This window comes from Ambystoma mexicanum, chromosome 6q (genome assembly GCF_040938575.1).
Source record: "Ambystoma mexicanum isolate Mex_15411 chromosome 6q, UKY_AmexF1_1, whole genome shotgun sequence".
NCBI lineage: Eukaryota > Metazoa > Chordata > Amphibia > Caudata > Ambystomatidae > Ambystoma > Ambystoma mexicanum.
Genome location: NC_090937.1, coordinates 1,177,120,521 through 1,177,138,106, shown reverse-complemented (window position 1 = coordinate 1,177,138,106; position 17,586 = coordinate 1,177,120,521). Strand labels below are relative to the sequence as shown.

General features: G+C 48.4%; 1 protein-coding gene across 1 annotated transcript in view; it reads left to right on the top strand.

Moving 5' to 3' along the window:
• Positions 1-17,586, top strand: part of WDR19 (WD repeat domain 19) — a 2,828,275-nt gene that overhangs the window by 606,873 nt on the left and 2,203,816 nt on the right. Inside the window, exons 8-9 of the mRNA XM_069631788.1 lie at positions 8,656-8,768; positions 8,851-9,024. Of these exons, the coding sequence (XP_069487889.1) occupies positions 8,656-8,768; positions 8,851-9,024 (287 nt within the window). The remainder of the gene's footprint in view (positions 1-8,655; positions 8,769-8,850; positions 9,025-17,586) is intronic.

Below are 17,586 nucleotides of genomic sequence, written 5' to 3'. Positions count from 1 at the left end.
AAGGCCTTCCGGGAACGTAAGAAGAAGCTGTCGGTCAGTAAGGTGCCCAAGCCCCGGAAGGCGCGGTCCACTGGGCTTTCGACGGTCGATTCGAGGGGCGACTCTCCGCATCGTAGTCGTAAGTCTAGGGGGTCTCGGTCCTGGAGTGGGTCCCGCCACTCCTCTGCCTCTTCGAGTCACTCCCGGAAGCGCCGTCATCGGTCGCCTTCCCCATCCTCGTCCGAGGACTCCGCCCATCGGCGGATTTCTTATCCCATCCCACCAAGCGTTCCTCTCCGGAGGAATGGGTTTCCTTCGGGAAGAAAATGTTGGCGATTCTTGAATCGCAGGGCTCCGGTCTGTCCGCGCCTCCAAGAGGGCTCAGTCGTGAACGTACTGGAGACACCGCTCGTACGCCTTCGGGCTCGGGTGGTCGGCACGATTTGCGGGCGAGGTCCCATTCGGACAAGGGGAATCGTTTCAGTCATGCCCATTCCAGGTCCCGGTCCTCGACGCACTCGAGCCCGTGTGCACCTGTGAAGTCTTCGAAGAAGACATCGACGCAGGTGGCAGCAAGGTCGTCGATGGACTCTCTCGAGGCTCCGCCTCTGAGGAAGTCGTTGACGCCATCGGCGCCCAGGTTGTCGAAGGACACGCTCGGGGCTCCACCCTCGAGGCCTGTGTCGAAGCCGTCGATGTTGACGCCGTTTCACTCGATGCCCTCGACGCCTTTCGAGGCTGTGGTGTCAGAAGTACCCCGTGGCACGGGGGAACCCCCTAGAAAGGCTATGGCCAAGACAAAACATGTCTTTCTCCCGTATTCTTTGCCCCCTTTCCAGCCTACAGAGTATATTTCCGAGGTGGAAGAGGGTTCTGAAGATGGGTTGGTTCCAGACACGGTGCCAAATGAGATTCTTTCTGGTCATAGCCAGATTGAGGAATTGCGTCAGTCACTGCATGACGCCAGTGGTCTGGACACCTCACTGGAGGTGGAGTTCTGTAGGCCTGAGCGTGGCACCCATGCCGAGTCATCGTACCGGCACCTTATGTCGTGGGTCACGGACTACTTGGGGTGGTTGCCGCTCCCAGTTGATTTTGTGCAGGATGACCTGACAGATATCCTCGACCAAGGTCCACCCACTGACCTGGTACTGCCATTCCATATGGCTCTGCAAAGAAGGGTGGCAGCGGCTTGGACTGCTCCGGAGAGTCTCCCGGCAGTGGGCAAGTCTTTGCCGCGAAAATACCGCCCAGCCAGTAGTGACCCCTACTACTTGACCACACACCCCACTCTGGAGAGTTTGGTGGTGCAGGCGGCTACGGCCCCAGCAAAGCAGGCGTCGTACCCTACCATCCCTCCGGATCTGGACGACAAGCATTTTGATGGCTGGGCGAAGAAAGGGTTTTCTTCAGGGGGTATGGTTCTTCAGGCGGCCAACTCCGGATGTGCCTTGTCACGTTTCACGCACACTCTGTGGAACTGTATTTCATTAGCGGCTGAAGATATTCCCGAAGGGGACGAACAGGATGGTTTTCTTGCTATTATTCAGGATGGCAAGGATGCCATGTGTGAGTCCGTTCAGTCGGGTTTGGACATGGCAGACTGTGTCAGCCGGTCCATGGTGGCGAGCACCGTGATACGCAGGTTTGCGTGGTTGAGGAAGTCGGGGTTTGCTCCTGATGTGCAAGCCAGGCTCCTCAACATGCCCTTTGATGGTGAACATCTTTTTGGCAGCAAGGCTGACGAGAGTCTTGAGAGGTTGCAGACCTCCAAAGCTGCAGCGAATTTGTTGGGCGCTGCAGTCCGCCAACCTCTGCCTTTTCGTCCTAGGGGACAGCAGTGGAGGGGAGGTTCCTTTCGTTATTACTCATCCTTTAGTAAAGCGAGAGGAGCTGCAAGTCGAAGGGGCAACCATAGGAGTGCCAGAGGTGGAAAACAAGGTACTCGAGGTGCCAAGGCCGCGCGAGCAGTGGCCTCTTTGCCCTCAGGCAACGCTGTAGCTGCTTCTACTCAGTCATGAGCCCCATGCTTCGCCTGTTGGGGGAAGGCTGGCGCAGCATCTTGTAGAATGGCGTGCCATTACTTTAGATGTGTGGGTTCTGGAGATCATAGCCCACGGCTACTGTCTTCGTTTCCGGCAGAGACCTCACGACAACCACCGGGGAATCTCTTGTTGCAGAGTCCGGATCCGCTCCTTGTGCAGGAGGTTCAAGCCCCGCTGGAGAAAGGCGCCATAGAACTGGTGCCTGTAGTGAAGAGGAACAAGGGATGGTATTCCCCTTATTTTTTGATTTCCAAGAATGGCGGGGGATTGAGACCCATCATGGACTTGCACGGTTTGAACAAACTCCTCAGAAAGGACAAGTTCAAGATGTTTACTCTTTCTCAAGTCCTCCAGGCCCTTCAACTTCAGGACTGGTTGGTGTCTCTCGACCTCAAGGACACTTATTTTCATGTGCCGATCCATCCAAAGCACAAGAAGTACCTGAGGTTCACGGTTGGTGACTCGCACTTTCAGTTTCGGGTCCTGCCGTTCGGATTGACCTCCGCCCCGAGGGTCTTCACCAAGCTCATGGTAGTGGTGGCAGCGCATCTCAAGAAAGGGGGGATTCACGTCTACCCCTACCTAGACGATTGGTTGATCAGGGCACGCTCTCCCGAGCAAGTCATGGATCATCTGTCCGTCACCTGCCACTCCCTCCACAAGCTGGGCTTCTCCCTCAACTTAAAGAAGTCCCACTTGACGCCAACTCAGAGGCTCTAGTACATCGGAGCAGTGCTCGACACGTCCCTGGGGCAGTGTTTTCCTCCCCAGGTGAGGGCTCATCACATTCAGCAGATGGTGCACAAGTTCCAACATTCCCAGAGTCTCCCTGCGTTCGAGTTCTTGAGATTGCTCGGCCTCATGGCATCCTGCCTTCTTCTGCTGCCAGAGGCCAGGTTGCGGATGAGATCTTGGAAATGGGGGCACTCAAGCTCCAGTGGTCTCAGTCCTCCGGCAGGATGTCGGACCCTGTTCAGGTGCCGTCGGTTGCCCAGGACCTTCTGTGGTGGGACGTCGAAGGCAATCTGATGAAGGGGGCTCATTTTTGGCTACCCTGGCCTGAGGTGACGATCGTGACGGACGCATCCCTCACGGGATGGGGAGCTCATGCAATCAGTTGACAGTCAGCAGGCGTTGGTCTCCGTCGGAGTCCAGACTCCCTATCAATCTGTTGGACCTGAGGGCCGCCAGGCTTGCCCTGAAGGCTTTTCTGCCGACTGTGCGAGGAAAGAATGTCCTGATTCTGACGGACAACACTGTGGCCATGGACTACCTCAACAAAAAGGGGGGGGCAGGGTCACTTCCTCTGTGCAGGGAGGCGATCGGACGCTCTGAGCAGGCAGAGCACGGTCTCTCACGGGTGGGAGCTGGCTCAGGAGATTCTCCTGGAGATCTTCGCCCTTTGGGGAACCCCTCAAGTGGATCTGTTCACCTCCAGTGTCAACCAGAAGTGTGAAAGGTTCTGCTTCCGCGAATTTCCTCCAAACGGGCCTTATGGGATGCGTTCGTGCTGGAGTGGTCCTTCCCGCTGCTGTACGCGCTTCCTCCAGTCCCCGTCATTCCGCAAGTGCTGAGGAGGTTACGGAGGTTCGGTTCCCGGATGATCCTCATTGCTCTGGCATGGGCTCGGAGGACGTGGTACCCGGACCTTCTGGACTTGTCCATCTGCCCTCCACGTCGTCTTCCCTACCGAGACGATCTGCTCTCATCCAGAGGTCAGAACCCTCAAGCTTGACACTTGGCTTCTGAAAGGTTGAGGTATAAGGATTGGGACCTCCCTGAAGACGTGATGGAGGTGTTGCTTTCCGCCAGACGGTCGGCAACAAAATCCCTGTACCGTTGCCGTTGGAGGAAGTTCTGCGACTGGTGCAGGGTTCAGAATGTGGATCCTTTTTCATGTGACATTACTGTCGTTCTGTCTTTTTTGCTTTCTTTGGCCCACAAGGGCCTACAAGTGGGTACCATTAAAGGATACCTGGCGGCGCTGTTTATATTTAAGTGCTCGTCTGAGGAGTGTTCTTATTTTAAAATCCCTTTGATTTCTCAGTTTCTGAAAGGGCTCACTAATGTGTTCTCTCCGTCACCTTTCCAGGTGCCCGGTTGGGATCTGAACCTTGTTCTCAAGTTTCTAATGGGTGCTCCCTTTGAGCCTTTGCATTCTTGTCCTTTGAGACTGTTAACACTTAAAGCTGTGTTTTTAGTTGCGGTCACTTCCGCTCGCAGACTGAGTGAGTTACAGGCACTTTCTGTTAAGCCACCCTTCACTGCGTTTCATAAGGACAGGGTTGTCTTTAGAGTTCGTCCTTCCTTTCTTCCGAAGGTGGTGTCGGAATTTCATTTAAGCCAAAAGATTATTCTTCTGGCATTTTATCCTCCTCCACATCCTGGTAAGGAAGAGGAGAGGCTCCATAGGCTGGATCCTAGGAGAGCTTTAAGCTTCTACATTTCCTGCATGTCCCGGGTCAGAGTGGACGATCAACTCTTTATTGGTTACGCTGGAAGGCGTTTGGGACAAGCTGTTACTAAGCAGACTTTGTCTCGATGGATCATCTTGGCAATTTCTGAATGTTACCACTTGGTGGGTAAGGACCCTTCGGTAGGCTTACAGGCCCATTCTACCAGGGGTATGGCTGCCTCTACTGCCCTGCAGAGGGGTGTTCCCATTCGTAACATCTGTGATGCAGCCACCTGGGCTTCGGTCCATACTTTTGTACGTCACTACTCCCTCGATGCTATCCGGGGGCAGGATCTGGCCTTTGGCAAGGCGGTCCTTTACTCTGCAATTTGATTGAGCATTCTAAATTTGTATATTCTAAATTCTTTTCCCTCCTCCTTACATTGGTACTGCTTTGGGAGTCTGTCATAGATATGGAATACGTCGCAGGACCCAATCCCCTCGAAGAACAAGTTACTCTCTTACCTGGTAACGTTCTTTCGATGGGATGGTCCGACGACTTATTCCATATCGCTCCCTCCCTGCCTACCCCGCTACAGAATTTCTTATGCAATCTCAGCTTACGTTTCCGCAAGGCTTTCTGTGGTCATACTGGCAGAAGATTGGTGCCACACGTTCTGGGAAAAAACTACAACTGAGGCTACGGGCGTCGTGCGTCCTACTTATAACATCTGGTGACGTTGGCTGTCGGAGGAGGTCCTCGAGGACGGCGTATTTACGTCATCGACGCAGGACGCAGACACCGAAAGATTTTACGAAGCAGCACAGCTGTGGTGATTACTGTCATAGATATGGAATACGTCGTCGGACCATCCCATCGAAAGAACGTTACCAGGTAAGAGAGTAACTTGTTCTTCTTTTTCATGAACATCACCCCACATTATTTTTAAATTAGTAGTATGGATTGGCAATAGGTTGTTTAGTATAGGCCCTTTTAATTTGGCAAGAATCCACTAGGTCTGCATTATTATTATTTGATGGTCGTAGCTTGCTCCTATGTGTAGATTTAGGTTTAGATAGAAGTTTCGGTCATGGCCAAAGCCCCTGGCCTTGGGACGCGGGGTCTCTGGGCCTAGCCACAGTGTTCCTGCAAGGCCGCAAGGGCCCAATCATGCCCCTCTCGGCTGTCCCGGCGCCATTCCTGACACCTTTGGCGCCAGGCTCATATGACAGATGGAGTTCCCATTGGGGAATGGACCAACATGTCTGCCCCCACGAAGTCAACACCCTAGATCTGCCCGTGCCAGCTCTTCCGAGGTTCCTTGCTCAAGGCTAGGAGGGCACGCAAGGCCCCTGGCTTCCCTGGGGAGACTATTGCTTCACTTGCTCCTGTGACGCAGTTCGCCCCTGGTGTGTGATATTGGCGGCCCAACCTCTGCGGGCCACAGCTGCCTTTTTGAATACCTCCCTTAAAGTGAGATTTTACATCAAAAAGTAGGGCGACACAGACTCTCCTCTCCTTGTGGATCTTGTCATGCAAACTTGGGCTGGGCCATCCAGTATATTGTTTGGCTCCAGGCTCCACACATCCCGGGTCACTACAGTGTGACTGCAGATTAATTCAGGCACCAGTCGGCATTGGTTACGAGTGTGAGATGAACAGCAATATCATCTCCAACTTTTCCAGCAATGGGGCACTCCACAGGTGGTCCTCTTTGCAGTTCGTGGGTCAACATGAAAGCTTATGCGTTCCCCTCATTGCCTCCTACCTATTGGTCGCTCTGTAAACACATCGAACTGTTGCCAAAGCAGCTACGTGGGCTTTCCCACCAGCTTTTGTGAAACATTACTGCTTAGACCTGATCTCCAGGGCTCATGCTCAGTTCGGGCAAACTGTTCTCAAAACCTCTTTCAGTAAAGGAGTTCCATCCACACGTTATTCTGTTAGGAGTGCTTGGTAATCTCCCAAAAGTATGGAGGAAAGGGGACGGGACAAGTTACTCACCGTAGTGACTACCTTAATCGTAGTCCATAGTCCCCTTTCCTCCATACGCCCACCCGCCGTCCCCTCTAATAAGTATCCTCTATTATTGCTTCAATGGTCTCAGACCTGGCGATAGAAAAGGACTGAAGGGAGATGCGTGAGGCCGAGCTAAGGAGGGCGGCGTTACAGCCACGGGCGGTACTCCACGTAAAAAGAGAAGAACAACACATTTTCAATTTGATGCTTTTTTACAAAAGTGCTCCGGTCCCGTCCCACAGAACGGAATGTCCCAAAAGTATGGAGGAAAGGGGACTATGGACTAGGAGTAAGGTAGTCACTAGGGTGAGTAACTTTGTTAAACTCACTGAGAACAACCTCTCCGGAGAGTTAACACAATGACCGTCACTGTGCAAAGGAAAGTCTTGCCAATATATTGGAAACAGTAGTTCTTATAGCAAGAAAAATGCAAACACAAGCTGAAATGTTCGTTATTTGGCCCAAATGCCTGGACAAGGACCTGTCTGCCATCAGCGAAGCCTGTTTCATGGCTCCTTCTTCTTTGGGCTGACTTGTCAAGAGTTCACAGTCCGCGGCTAGTAGCTATTTTCAATCTTTCTGTGTGTTTGTAGCTGTTGTGTTCATAAGTGTGTTGCTCAATGCACCTCAGACAGACCGGAAAAAAGAGATTAGTGTAAAATAAAGAAATGTTATTTAGCCCTTTATGGAATAGAGAAAGACCTATCCTGACAGCGATCTCAGAACTTGAGGTGCAAAGTTTTTGGGGGGAGATGACTTTGCCTGAGTGACTGGGTGAATTGGTGGAGTTGGTGTGGGTTTCAGTTGGCTAATGAGTGGACTACTAGATTGCACTGTGATGAGGACACAGTAATCACGGTTCTCTGACATCCCGGTACTTTGTACTGGTGCTAGAAAAGCCTTTTTATGGAGTGCAATGAGGTGAACATCTCTTAAAATTGGAGGGGGGAGGCAGATTTCTTGTTCCCCGACTTCAGAAGAGGGATACGATTTCAGAGATCGGGCCTGCAAAGGATACATAAGGAAATTGCAAGTCTGGGACTTGAGGCTTTGGTGATTCACTCTTCCAAACTGTTTGATAGACATTCCTTCTGAGTTTTTGACAGAAAGAAATTTGAACTCAAGTTCTTGGAAGCCATGAATTAGTTATTTATGTGGCATTTATAAAGTGTGCTAAGCCAGGGGGCATGAAGGCGCTGGTAACAACAGAAAAGAAAATGTTACATAGAAGGCAAGTCATTGCGAGAGAGCTTATCAAGGATGTTTGTCCAGCAGGCTGGATTAACAGCCATCTCTGATTTCTTCATCTTGTGACGTTTGTGAATGCTAACGGGTCCTCACTGCTCTGGTGTGAGATGCTCCTTCCTCTCCTCCCTTTCTGTTCAAGATTCTGCCAGAGACCCAGCTCTTTTGTTGCAGTTGTGGAGTTTGAGTGAGCTGTGCAGAGTGGTAGAGAAAAGGGTTGACTGTTGTTCTGTTGGATGTCACACTCCTGCTTCTGCTCTTCTCATCCCAAGAGGATAGCTTAACGGCAACGTGCGCGCCTTGGAAGCAAGACGACACGAAGAAACACAGGTTCGATCCCTGGGTCCACGCTTAGAAACCTCTAGGTGTTTAAGCGCGTTATAAAAACGCAAGTAAGATTAACAAAAAAGGAATTATGCAACTAAAAAAACAAACAATTCCTGTAACAGTGCCTCGATGCCCGCGGGCTGTGTGAGCCCTTTAAAAATGCAAAATAAATTAAAAAAAATCCCTCACATCTTGGTACCTCTCACTCCAGGGTGTTAGGTTGTGACCATTTTGCTTTTACGTTTGGGTATATTCACACAATGATTCCTAAATTATTTAGTTATGGAAGCTTGGAGGCTGCGGAATGGTGGTTACTTATGGATGGTGTCTGTTTCTGCATACGCCGACCAGAGGTGTCATTTGTTCAATTATAATATTCAATGATATATGATATATGATATGATATGGCATTTTATGGTTGATTCTACTGACCTGACCGGTGCCAAGCTTTGCCCCAGTTCCGTTCTAAAATGTAAACCAGTGGACTTAGTTCACGCATTTCTTGTTGGCATAAGGTTGATGTATTTATGGGTCCTTGAATTGCAATAGGTCTTGACTTTCTATAAAAGTGAATATGTTGGCTTTAGAAAATATCAATTGGATATACTCAATACGTAAGTTTTGTGTTTTTATGAAATTTCCAGATCAGTGTGGTGGTTGGCAAGAAAACGTTGTTTCTGTTTAACTTGAATGATCCAGATAATCCGATTGAGTTGGCCTTCCAGCAGCGCTATGGCACCATCATATCCTACAGATGGTGAGTAACACTAACTGTTCCAGGAGTAAATGTACCTCATCATACAATTGCTCTCTTTAATGTTGTTATTTTATTCCACCAGGTATGGAGATGGCTACATCATGATTGGCTTCTCACAAGGTTTTTTTGTGGTTATTTCGACACACATTCGAGAGATTGGCCAAGAACTCTTCCAGGCTCACAATCATAATGATAACCTAACAAGCATTTCCATCTCGCAAGCACTGAACAAAGCGGCTTCATGTGGGGACAATTGGTATGTCGGAATGTCGATTTCAGAGCCAAAACTTCTGAATTAAGGCAGATTAATTATTTTGTTAAATGTGTTCAGCCTTGTGAAAAACAGCACACTAAATGTGTATGTTTATTGCTGATAAATATTTTCATCTCACAAGTTTCACTAGTAAAAAGTCTCTTTTTAGTGATGTTATGATACCATTATTTTATTTCGTTTTAAGTTACTAACTAGCAAGTACTGGCCCTCTTCTCCCACTGTTCTACTTTGGAAAGTGACTTCATTTTGTCATTTACTCTATGCTGTGTACTTGCACTAAATGGTGTTACATTATGAAATATTACACGTCACTTTAGGATAATATTTAGTTGAAGAAAGAGGTGTAGGATTTATGATGGAATGCTGGGTTGAGATTGCAAGTGCAGAATGGGGTCCTAGGAGGGAGGAGGAGTAGGGACTGTAGTATTAGCACAACTCCCACAATGTATTTGTGTTTTATTTCCCAATAATTTAAGGCACAAGAAACAAAACAAATGAGAAACGTTCACCATACCTACAAAGATAAAATCCAATCACTACTTTTACAAACATAAAAATGCAATAATTATACATATAAAATCAAAGAACTCTCCTAATTCATTTTTGCTGATTTGCGTAGCATTAAGCAGTACCGAATAACCACAAAGAACCACCACCGACCCCGGTATACTTCTCCCCAGCCTAAAACTTTTCGGCTATTGGAATAAAATATGTTACCAGGGTATCCTCCTCCAACCTCTTTACCATTTTAAAAAGAAATTCACATAACACCAACATCAAGCTCTGTGATTGTCCACACATTGGCTGCACCACCATGCTTTGTTACCTATTTTAATATTAAAGTATTTCACCCATTCTTCCCTTAAGGCGTTGTATCCCATCTCAGATGTTTCAGGGATTCCATCAAACCCTCCTGCCCACATAATCTGCAGTTTCCGTTACATTGCATGCTCTTGCAGCTGTTCACCCTTTCCAACTTAGGTAGCTGATTTAATCGGAAGCAACGGTAGAGTGCTGTTCTTCTAGGCCTTGGGAAAATAAGTATATATTTTGCTACCTGCTACCTTTTATACACCCGCTTAGAATATTCTTTGTAGAGGGAGTATTTCCCCAGTTCATCTACTGTTTTCTCCCAGTCATATTGGAAAAGCTTCTTTTTGGTCTTACCCGGATTTAGTGCAAGTTCCTCTTGAGAGGATCCCATTTCACCCAACAAGGTATCCATATGTTCCTTGAAGGTTGTAATAGAAGCCCCTGAGGTACGGGTCTGTTCCCCCACCCCCCAATTCTCGTAGAGAGAGTGTAAAGGTGGATTCAGGAGTTTTGTGTAAGTCAACAGATTTCTCCATATGGCCCTGCTTGCCAATGAGGCAAGCCCAAATTCATATCTTATAACTGAATTTGGGGTAAAGATGGCAAGCCTTAAGGTGTTCTTCCAAAGCATACCCTGGATTACATCCAGATGTCACTATGTTTATCTCCTGTTGATATGTGCAAGACCCATCCCTTGTTTTCCCATCTGTCCATCTTACCTAGCATCCAATCTGCTTAACCTTCAGAACCATATTCAAGTACCATGAGTTCCATTTAGGCCCTCCAACTATCCCCAATGAGGAAGAAATTGGAGATCTTTTTTGGGGGCCCTATATCCGATGAGGTGTGGAGATATTGCTGTGTCCAAACCTGAAAGATAGCCCTTAACAGTCATTTTTTAATTTCAAGTACCTACATAATTTCTATTGTACCCCAGTGACGTTGCACAGATATTTCCCAGAAACCGCGGATGAAAGTGGTTAATGTGCTACTACGCGGCCAGATTTTATGTATGTAGAACGGAGCTGCCCTCCAGTGATGTAATTTTGGGGAAAGTATTTGACATAATGAGAGAAATTATAGGGGAGAGAGTGGAACCATTACTGGAAATTGCACTGCTAGGCAGCACCAGACAGATTCAAAGCCGAGTGAGGAAATTAGCAAGGCTGTTGTTGCTTTTAATGTGGATGTTTGTGTGGGGGAGATCCATGTTTATGATGAGGAGAGCAGCTGCACGATAAGCGGGAATGAATAAACATGTGTATCTGGGGTGGAGAGAAGTAGATCTGTGGAAGACGCACGAGAGGGAGTGTCAATTCGTGGAGCCACTGTTCTTCTTTTGTGTGATTTTGTTTGTTATGAAAATTAATAAAGGTTTTTAAAAAAAGCTATCACCAATGACCTCTCCCAACTCTCTCCTGTCGGTCAAATTCTCCAGCAACTGCTTTACCACTGGCTTTGTAGTTGGTAGTGTGAGGAGTCAGAAATACGAGGCAGACACAAAGTTCTAATGTTTACAAAATTAGACATTTTATTCAAATAAAAGGGTTTGGATAAAGACCATTCTGTCCCTATCCTAAAGAGAGTTTCCCTGCCTAGGAAATCAAAACTAAAGAACAGCCTTTATCTCGTCGTTAAAATCAGGCAAAGTGTCCTTGTGTCCAAAACATATTTCACTGTCACACTAAAAATGAACACCAAAAAGGTGCTAGGTAAATGTCTCTGCTTTAGATTCTGTAAAACGGTGCTCAAAAACTAAGTATATAAATCCAACAAAACAATCTTTGCATCCAGGGGATGATTCCCTTCCCCTGAACTGTCTCTGGTAGAATATTGAAAATGTTCTGTTCAAACAATGTTTCTTTAAGATTAGTAGAGATGTCTCTTTCATATAACACTGTCTTTTCCAAGCAATGGTGCAGTAAGAGTAGTAGAAATGTCTCTTCGCCAGCATTGGATCTTTCATAGATTCAAACGCTGTGAATATTCCCTGTCGCCAGGCTGGGAATCCTCCATTTATTTATGATTTCCCTTGCCCTAGGCAAGAAGAAACTAAATTTGATAGCCTAACATCCTTTTATGGGTGCTTTTGGTCCCAAACAATGGCACCTCGAGTAAATGTAGCCTATACTCTCCTCTTCCCTTCACATTCTAACCATGTGTTCAGCTGAGGGAGTCCTCCAGTTCAACACTGTTAGTAAAAACAAGCTATTTCTCCTAAATCAACTTAAAAAAACACTTCCCTTTCAAGGAAAAACTATATTCCCTAGGAGGAAAAAGATTTCAAAGGTGAGGAGTTTTGCTCTAAAGGGATGGAGGACAAAAATAAACCTCACTTCAGACCCTGTGCCACTTTTGGCCTTAAGAATGTTCATTAAGGGGACAAACATCCCATAAAAGGAGCAAGGATACTCATCAACGACGCCCTCGACAACGACCCAGCGAATGGCATCACCTTTGGCAGCCCTGTAAACGAAAGAGCAACAGCAGCACCCCCCAGAAGATGGGCAACCAATGGTCTTGGAGGAATGCTCACAACCACAGGTCACCCGGGTGTCTCCAATTCAATATACTGAGATCATGCCGGGAGGACATCTTGCAACATTAGATGGATACCGATTTTGAGGTACAGCACCAACAATCAGACTCGGAACAGTCAGTCATATCGCAGGACGAGATTTCAGCTAAACTATCTATGCCGGGGAGGCATATTCAGCAAGGTGACACCCCCACAAAAGGGGATGTTACCCACTGCACCAACCACAGCAGGAGGAGGTCTCGGGTCCATCCAGGGTATACTCCCACCAACACATACAGTTTCAACAAGGGGACGTAAGGGTGATGCTCGCTAATCCACAGCCCCTACTATCTATCCCGGTCCTTTCATCCCTACAAAGGGTCATCACCCAAATGGACGTAGCACTGACAAGAACAGGAGCTCCAGCCCTGCCACCCCAACCCTCCCTTGCGCAGGAATCTCCTTCTAGACCCAGGTCGGCATCAAGGGAAAGGTCCGCAAGGTTCTCGCCTCCCACAGCTTGGTCCACTTGAGGGGCAAGGTCAATCCACTCCTCCAAAGGATGATCACAGCCACGATCCTCCTCTCCATCACTGTTACTGTCTCCGAGGCTACGACCAATCCGTAGAAACAGAAGCAATTCTCCAGTGCCATTTGCTTTGTCCTGCAAGAGGACTTATACACCGACCCAATCGGTGTTAGAGGAAGAAGAATTAGCAGGTACAGATACAGACCAGCCCCAGGACACCACATCCTCCCAACCACACCAAGACGGGACGATGACTGGAACACAGGTTCTTCCCAGGAATTTCCCCAGGAAGAGGAATCAGCAAAACCGTCTCCCCCAGATGACATCACGAGATTCCACTCCACGGTCATGAAGGCATGTGAGGAGTTTGGTCTTCTCCCCTCGGAGAAAGACAAAGAATGCTTTTTATTTGAACACATGGGCAAAAGAAGAAAGACAGTGGTTTCGATCCCAATCCTTGACCACGTATGGCAGGAGGGGGTAAAAGCAATGCGCCGACCATTCACAATCCCGACCGTCAAAGGCCACCTAGATAAAAAGTATAACCCTCCCGACAATGTCCTGAAGTGCCTATAATCTCAACCATCACTCGAATCGTTGGTTTTGGCGGCGGCTGGCCGGAAAGCAAAGTCAGACGAGCAAAAATGTGCTGTCCCTCCAGACAATGAAGCTTGTAAACAAGACCCCTTTGGGAAGAAAGGACTAGCAGTGGGCGCCACAACAGTGAAAGCAGCTAGCTCCCTAGCCATCATAGCTAAGTACGACAGAGAAATGTGTCATAAACTTGCCCCAATCCTGGACCACCTCTCAGATGAAAAGTGTAAGGAGGCAAAGGCAATACTAAAGGAAGGTGAAGACGCCTCCAATTTAGGGATCACCATGGCAGTGGACGTGGCAGAGACGGGTTTTAAGCATGTGGCAAACAGAGTAGTTCTTAGAAGGCAGGCTTGGCTGGGCTGTACAGACATCCATCCAGACGTCCAACACAAGGTGGTAGATATGCCATTCGAGGGGAGGGTAGCTAATCGGCCTTAAATTTGAGGAGGCCCTCAAGACAATAAAAACAGACACTGACGCAGTCAGGTCTCTAACATCTCTACAGAACCGACGTAATTTTCATCAATTCAGGGCAGCATCCGGCAGAACGTCAACAGCTTCTTCCTACAAGGAGCGGCAGTTCAATAAGGGTTCAACACATTACTCACAGGGGTACAAAAGGGCGTACCAGGGGTATCAAAATTCAAAGGACTTCCACCTGACCCAGCGCTGCAAGCAACAATCCGTATCCCAAAGGGGGCAGCAGGGTAAACCTCAACAATGACAATCATATACACGGCACACTGGGGGGGGGGGGAATCTCCAGGTTCGCTGGGGTCTGGGACGCAATAACAATGGACAAGTGGGTGCTCGATGTGGTCCGCTACGGGCGCATGTTAGAATTCAAATGGGGACCCCCTCCCATGCCACCAAACCCCCAACCGCAAGTGCACAAGGCCAACCTCCTGCAGGAGGTCCAGTTCATGCTATAGAAAAAAGCTGTAGAAAAGGTTTCCGAACATCAAAGGGAAAAGGGAGTTTACTCCAGATACTTCGTAGTCTGCAAACCAGGCGGAAAGTGGAGGCCTATTCTAGACCTCAGAAGGTAAAACAAGTTCATAAAACGGCAGAGGTTTACCATGATCACTCTACAACAGGTAATTGAAGCTATGCAGCACCACGACTTCCTCACGTCTCTGGACCTCCAAGGCGTGTATTTCCACATACCCATCCATCCAGGGCACAGAAAATTCCTCTGATTCATCGTCGGCAACCAGCATTATCAGTTCAGAGTCCTACCATGCGGACTAAAGTCAGCACCATGCACCTTTACAAAGTGCCTCACACCGGTGGAGGCCAGCCTGCGGAAACAAGGTCACCCTTGTCTACCCTTACTTTTACGACTGGCTCGTACGTTCACCATCCAGGGAGGGAACGCTACGGTCAATAGCGGCAATGGTGGACTGCCTGAAAACACTGGGTTTCTCCATTAATTACAAACAAATCTTCCTTACGGCCGTCCAAGAAGCTCGTATTCCTAGGGGCGGAATTCTCCACACACGAGCCAAGAGTCCGCCCATCCGGCAACAGGATAAATGCCCTCAACAGTCAGCTACAATCCTTTACACCAAACAAGATCAAAACGGTGCAGCAATTCATGCAACTACTTGGAACAATGACATTGTGCATCCCACTAATCCCACACTGCAGGCTACACATGAGGCCACTGCAGGAGTTCCTGGCGGCCAAGTGGTCGCAAACCAAAGGGTCATGGGGAGACAATGTTCAGATCCCTTCCGGACTGCACTCACAGCTTCTTTGGTGGGCAACCAAACCCAACTTCCACAAAGGAAAGACGTTCCAAGACCCTACACCCACCAAGATGCTGGTGACGGATGCCTCCCTCACTGACTCCCCCTGCTCCTCCCCTTTTGTTTGTTGTTTGTTTGTTGTCTCTTTGTGTGCTTTGAGGGCCATGCGCATGTGGCGCATTACACACATTTTAATAAATAAATAAGCGTGGGGTGCTCACTTGGAAAACTACACATCAAGGGGCTTTGGGTGCCCCAGGAGACATCCCTACACATAAACATGCTCAAACGGAAAGTGGTTTGTTTGAGAAGTCCTTCCTCTCAGTACTACAAAATCAAACATTTAAGGTCCTCACAGACAATACCACCACAATGTATTACCTGCGAAACCAGTGGGGTACCATGTCTTAAGACATTGTTCAGGGAGGCATAGCTCACATTGCACTGGACCCTAGCCCACAATATCTGCATTCAAGCTTCCACCTGCCAGGGATCTACAACCAAACAGCGGACAGCCTCAGCAAGCAGCTATCCCAGAACCACGAATGGGAGCTCAATCAAACGTCACATCAATTGATCTTTTGCCGCCGGGGCTGGCTGACAATACATTTATTTGCCAAGACCCAGAACAAGAAATGTGGCAGTTACACCAGCAGAACACCGCAGGAGGGATCCATGGGAAACGTGTTTGCCTTTCCATGGGACGGTAGCTTCACATTCGCGTTCCGTCCGTTCCCAATCATACGCAGAACACTGATGACAATCAAGAGATACACCTGAAAGGTGATTCTCATCACTCCATAGTGACCTCACCAGACTTGGTTCTCCGAGGCAATCCAATTGGCTGATGACAATCCTGTCCGACTCCGCAATCAATCAGACCTGATAACACAGGGCAAGAGGAAGATTGTACACCACAAACTGCAATCGCTACACCTCACAGCGTGGCTCCTGACTTTGCGGAGTTCGGAGGCCTAAACATTCCCCAGGACTGTAGAGAGGTGCTGGAGGCAGCTAAGGCGCCCTCTAACAACAAGTCGTACCGTCTAAAGTGGAAGCGTTTCTGCAACTGGTGCGAAGCACCAGAACAACACCAGCAAGATATCCTGAACCCATTTCAGTTAACGCCGGAGCAAGTCCTCCCATATATGCTAAGCCTAGCCAAACAGAGCTCATCTCCCAACTCCATTAAGGTACACTTGGCCACCATCTCAAGATACACCAGAAGGACAAGGGTCTGTCCCTTTATGGGAAAAGGCTCATAAAACATTTCCTCAAGGGCCTCTTCAGAAATGTCCCGCCACTAAAACTGCTCTTGCCAGAGTGGAGCCGCAACAAGGTACTCTCAGGGTTAATGCGAAAACCGTTTGAGCCTCTGGCCTCTGCACCATTATGTTCCCTGTCCTTGAAAGTTGCATCCCTAGTGGCATTTAGGTCCGCAAAGAGAGTGTCCGAACTATAGGCACTTGCTATCAACCACCCATACTTGAGGTTCCAAAGAGACAGGGTGCTTCTCATGACCAACCCGTGGTTCATCCCCAAGGTACCCTCGGAATTCCATAAACATTTGGTCATATCCCTGCCAGCATTCTTCAGCAAGCCTTTATCACTGGCGGAGGTGGCGCTACACTCTCTCGACCTTAAGTGGGCTTAAAGTACTATATAGACAGAATGCAGTCGTTCAGGCATTCGACACAACTGTTTGTGGCATGAGGGCAGGCAAGGAAAGGCAATTCTATCTCCAAACAAAGCATAGCAAGATGGATATTGTCAACCATTGTTTTCTGTCACAAATCCGCAGGGAACCCCTCTGGGCCCCCCTCAAGCACACTCAACAAAAGCAACAGCGGCCTCAGCAGCATGGTTGTCAGGTGTACTGATCGCTGATATCTGCCAAGTAGCCATCTGGGCGGTACCACATACATTCACAAGGCACTACTTCCTGGACAAACAACATGCAGAGGAAGTGCGAACAGGAAGAGCGTCCTACAACGCCTGTTCCAGTAAGGTATGATCCTCGGATAAGTGGTAAGGTTAGGTGTGAAAAGGTTTTTTCCCCCCATCAGGCACCTCCTCTACCTGTATACTGCTGGAGAAGGAGTTGTTTCTTACCTGTAACTCCTGTTCTCCAGCATTTGTATCTTTCATAGATTCACATGCGCCCTCCTTCCACCCCATCGGGGTGGGGAAGGGATCCCTTGCACCCCAGTGACTTCCGGTTACACAGGTTTAGAATGTGAAAGGAAAGGAAGAGGAGGGTCTAGTCTACAGTTACTCGAGGTCCCATTGGTTGGGACCAAAAGCACCCATAAAAAGGGTGTTTGGCTTAGTTTCTT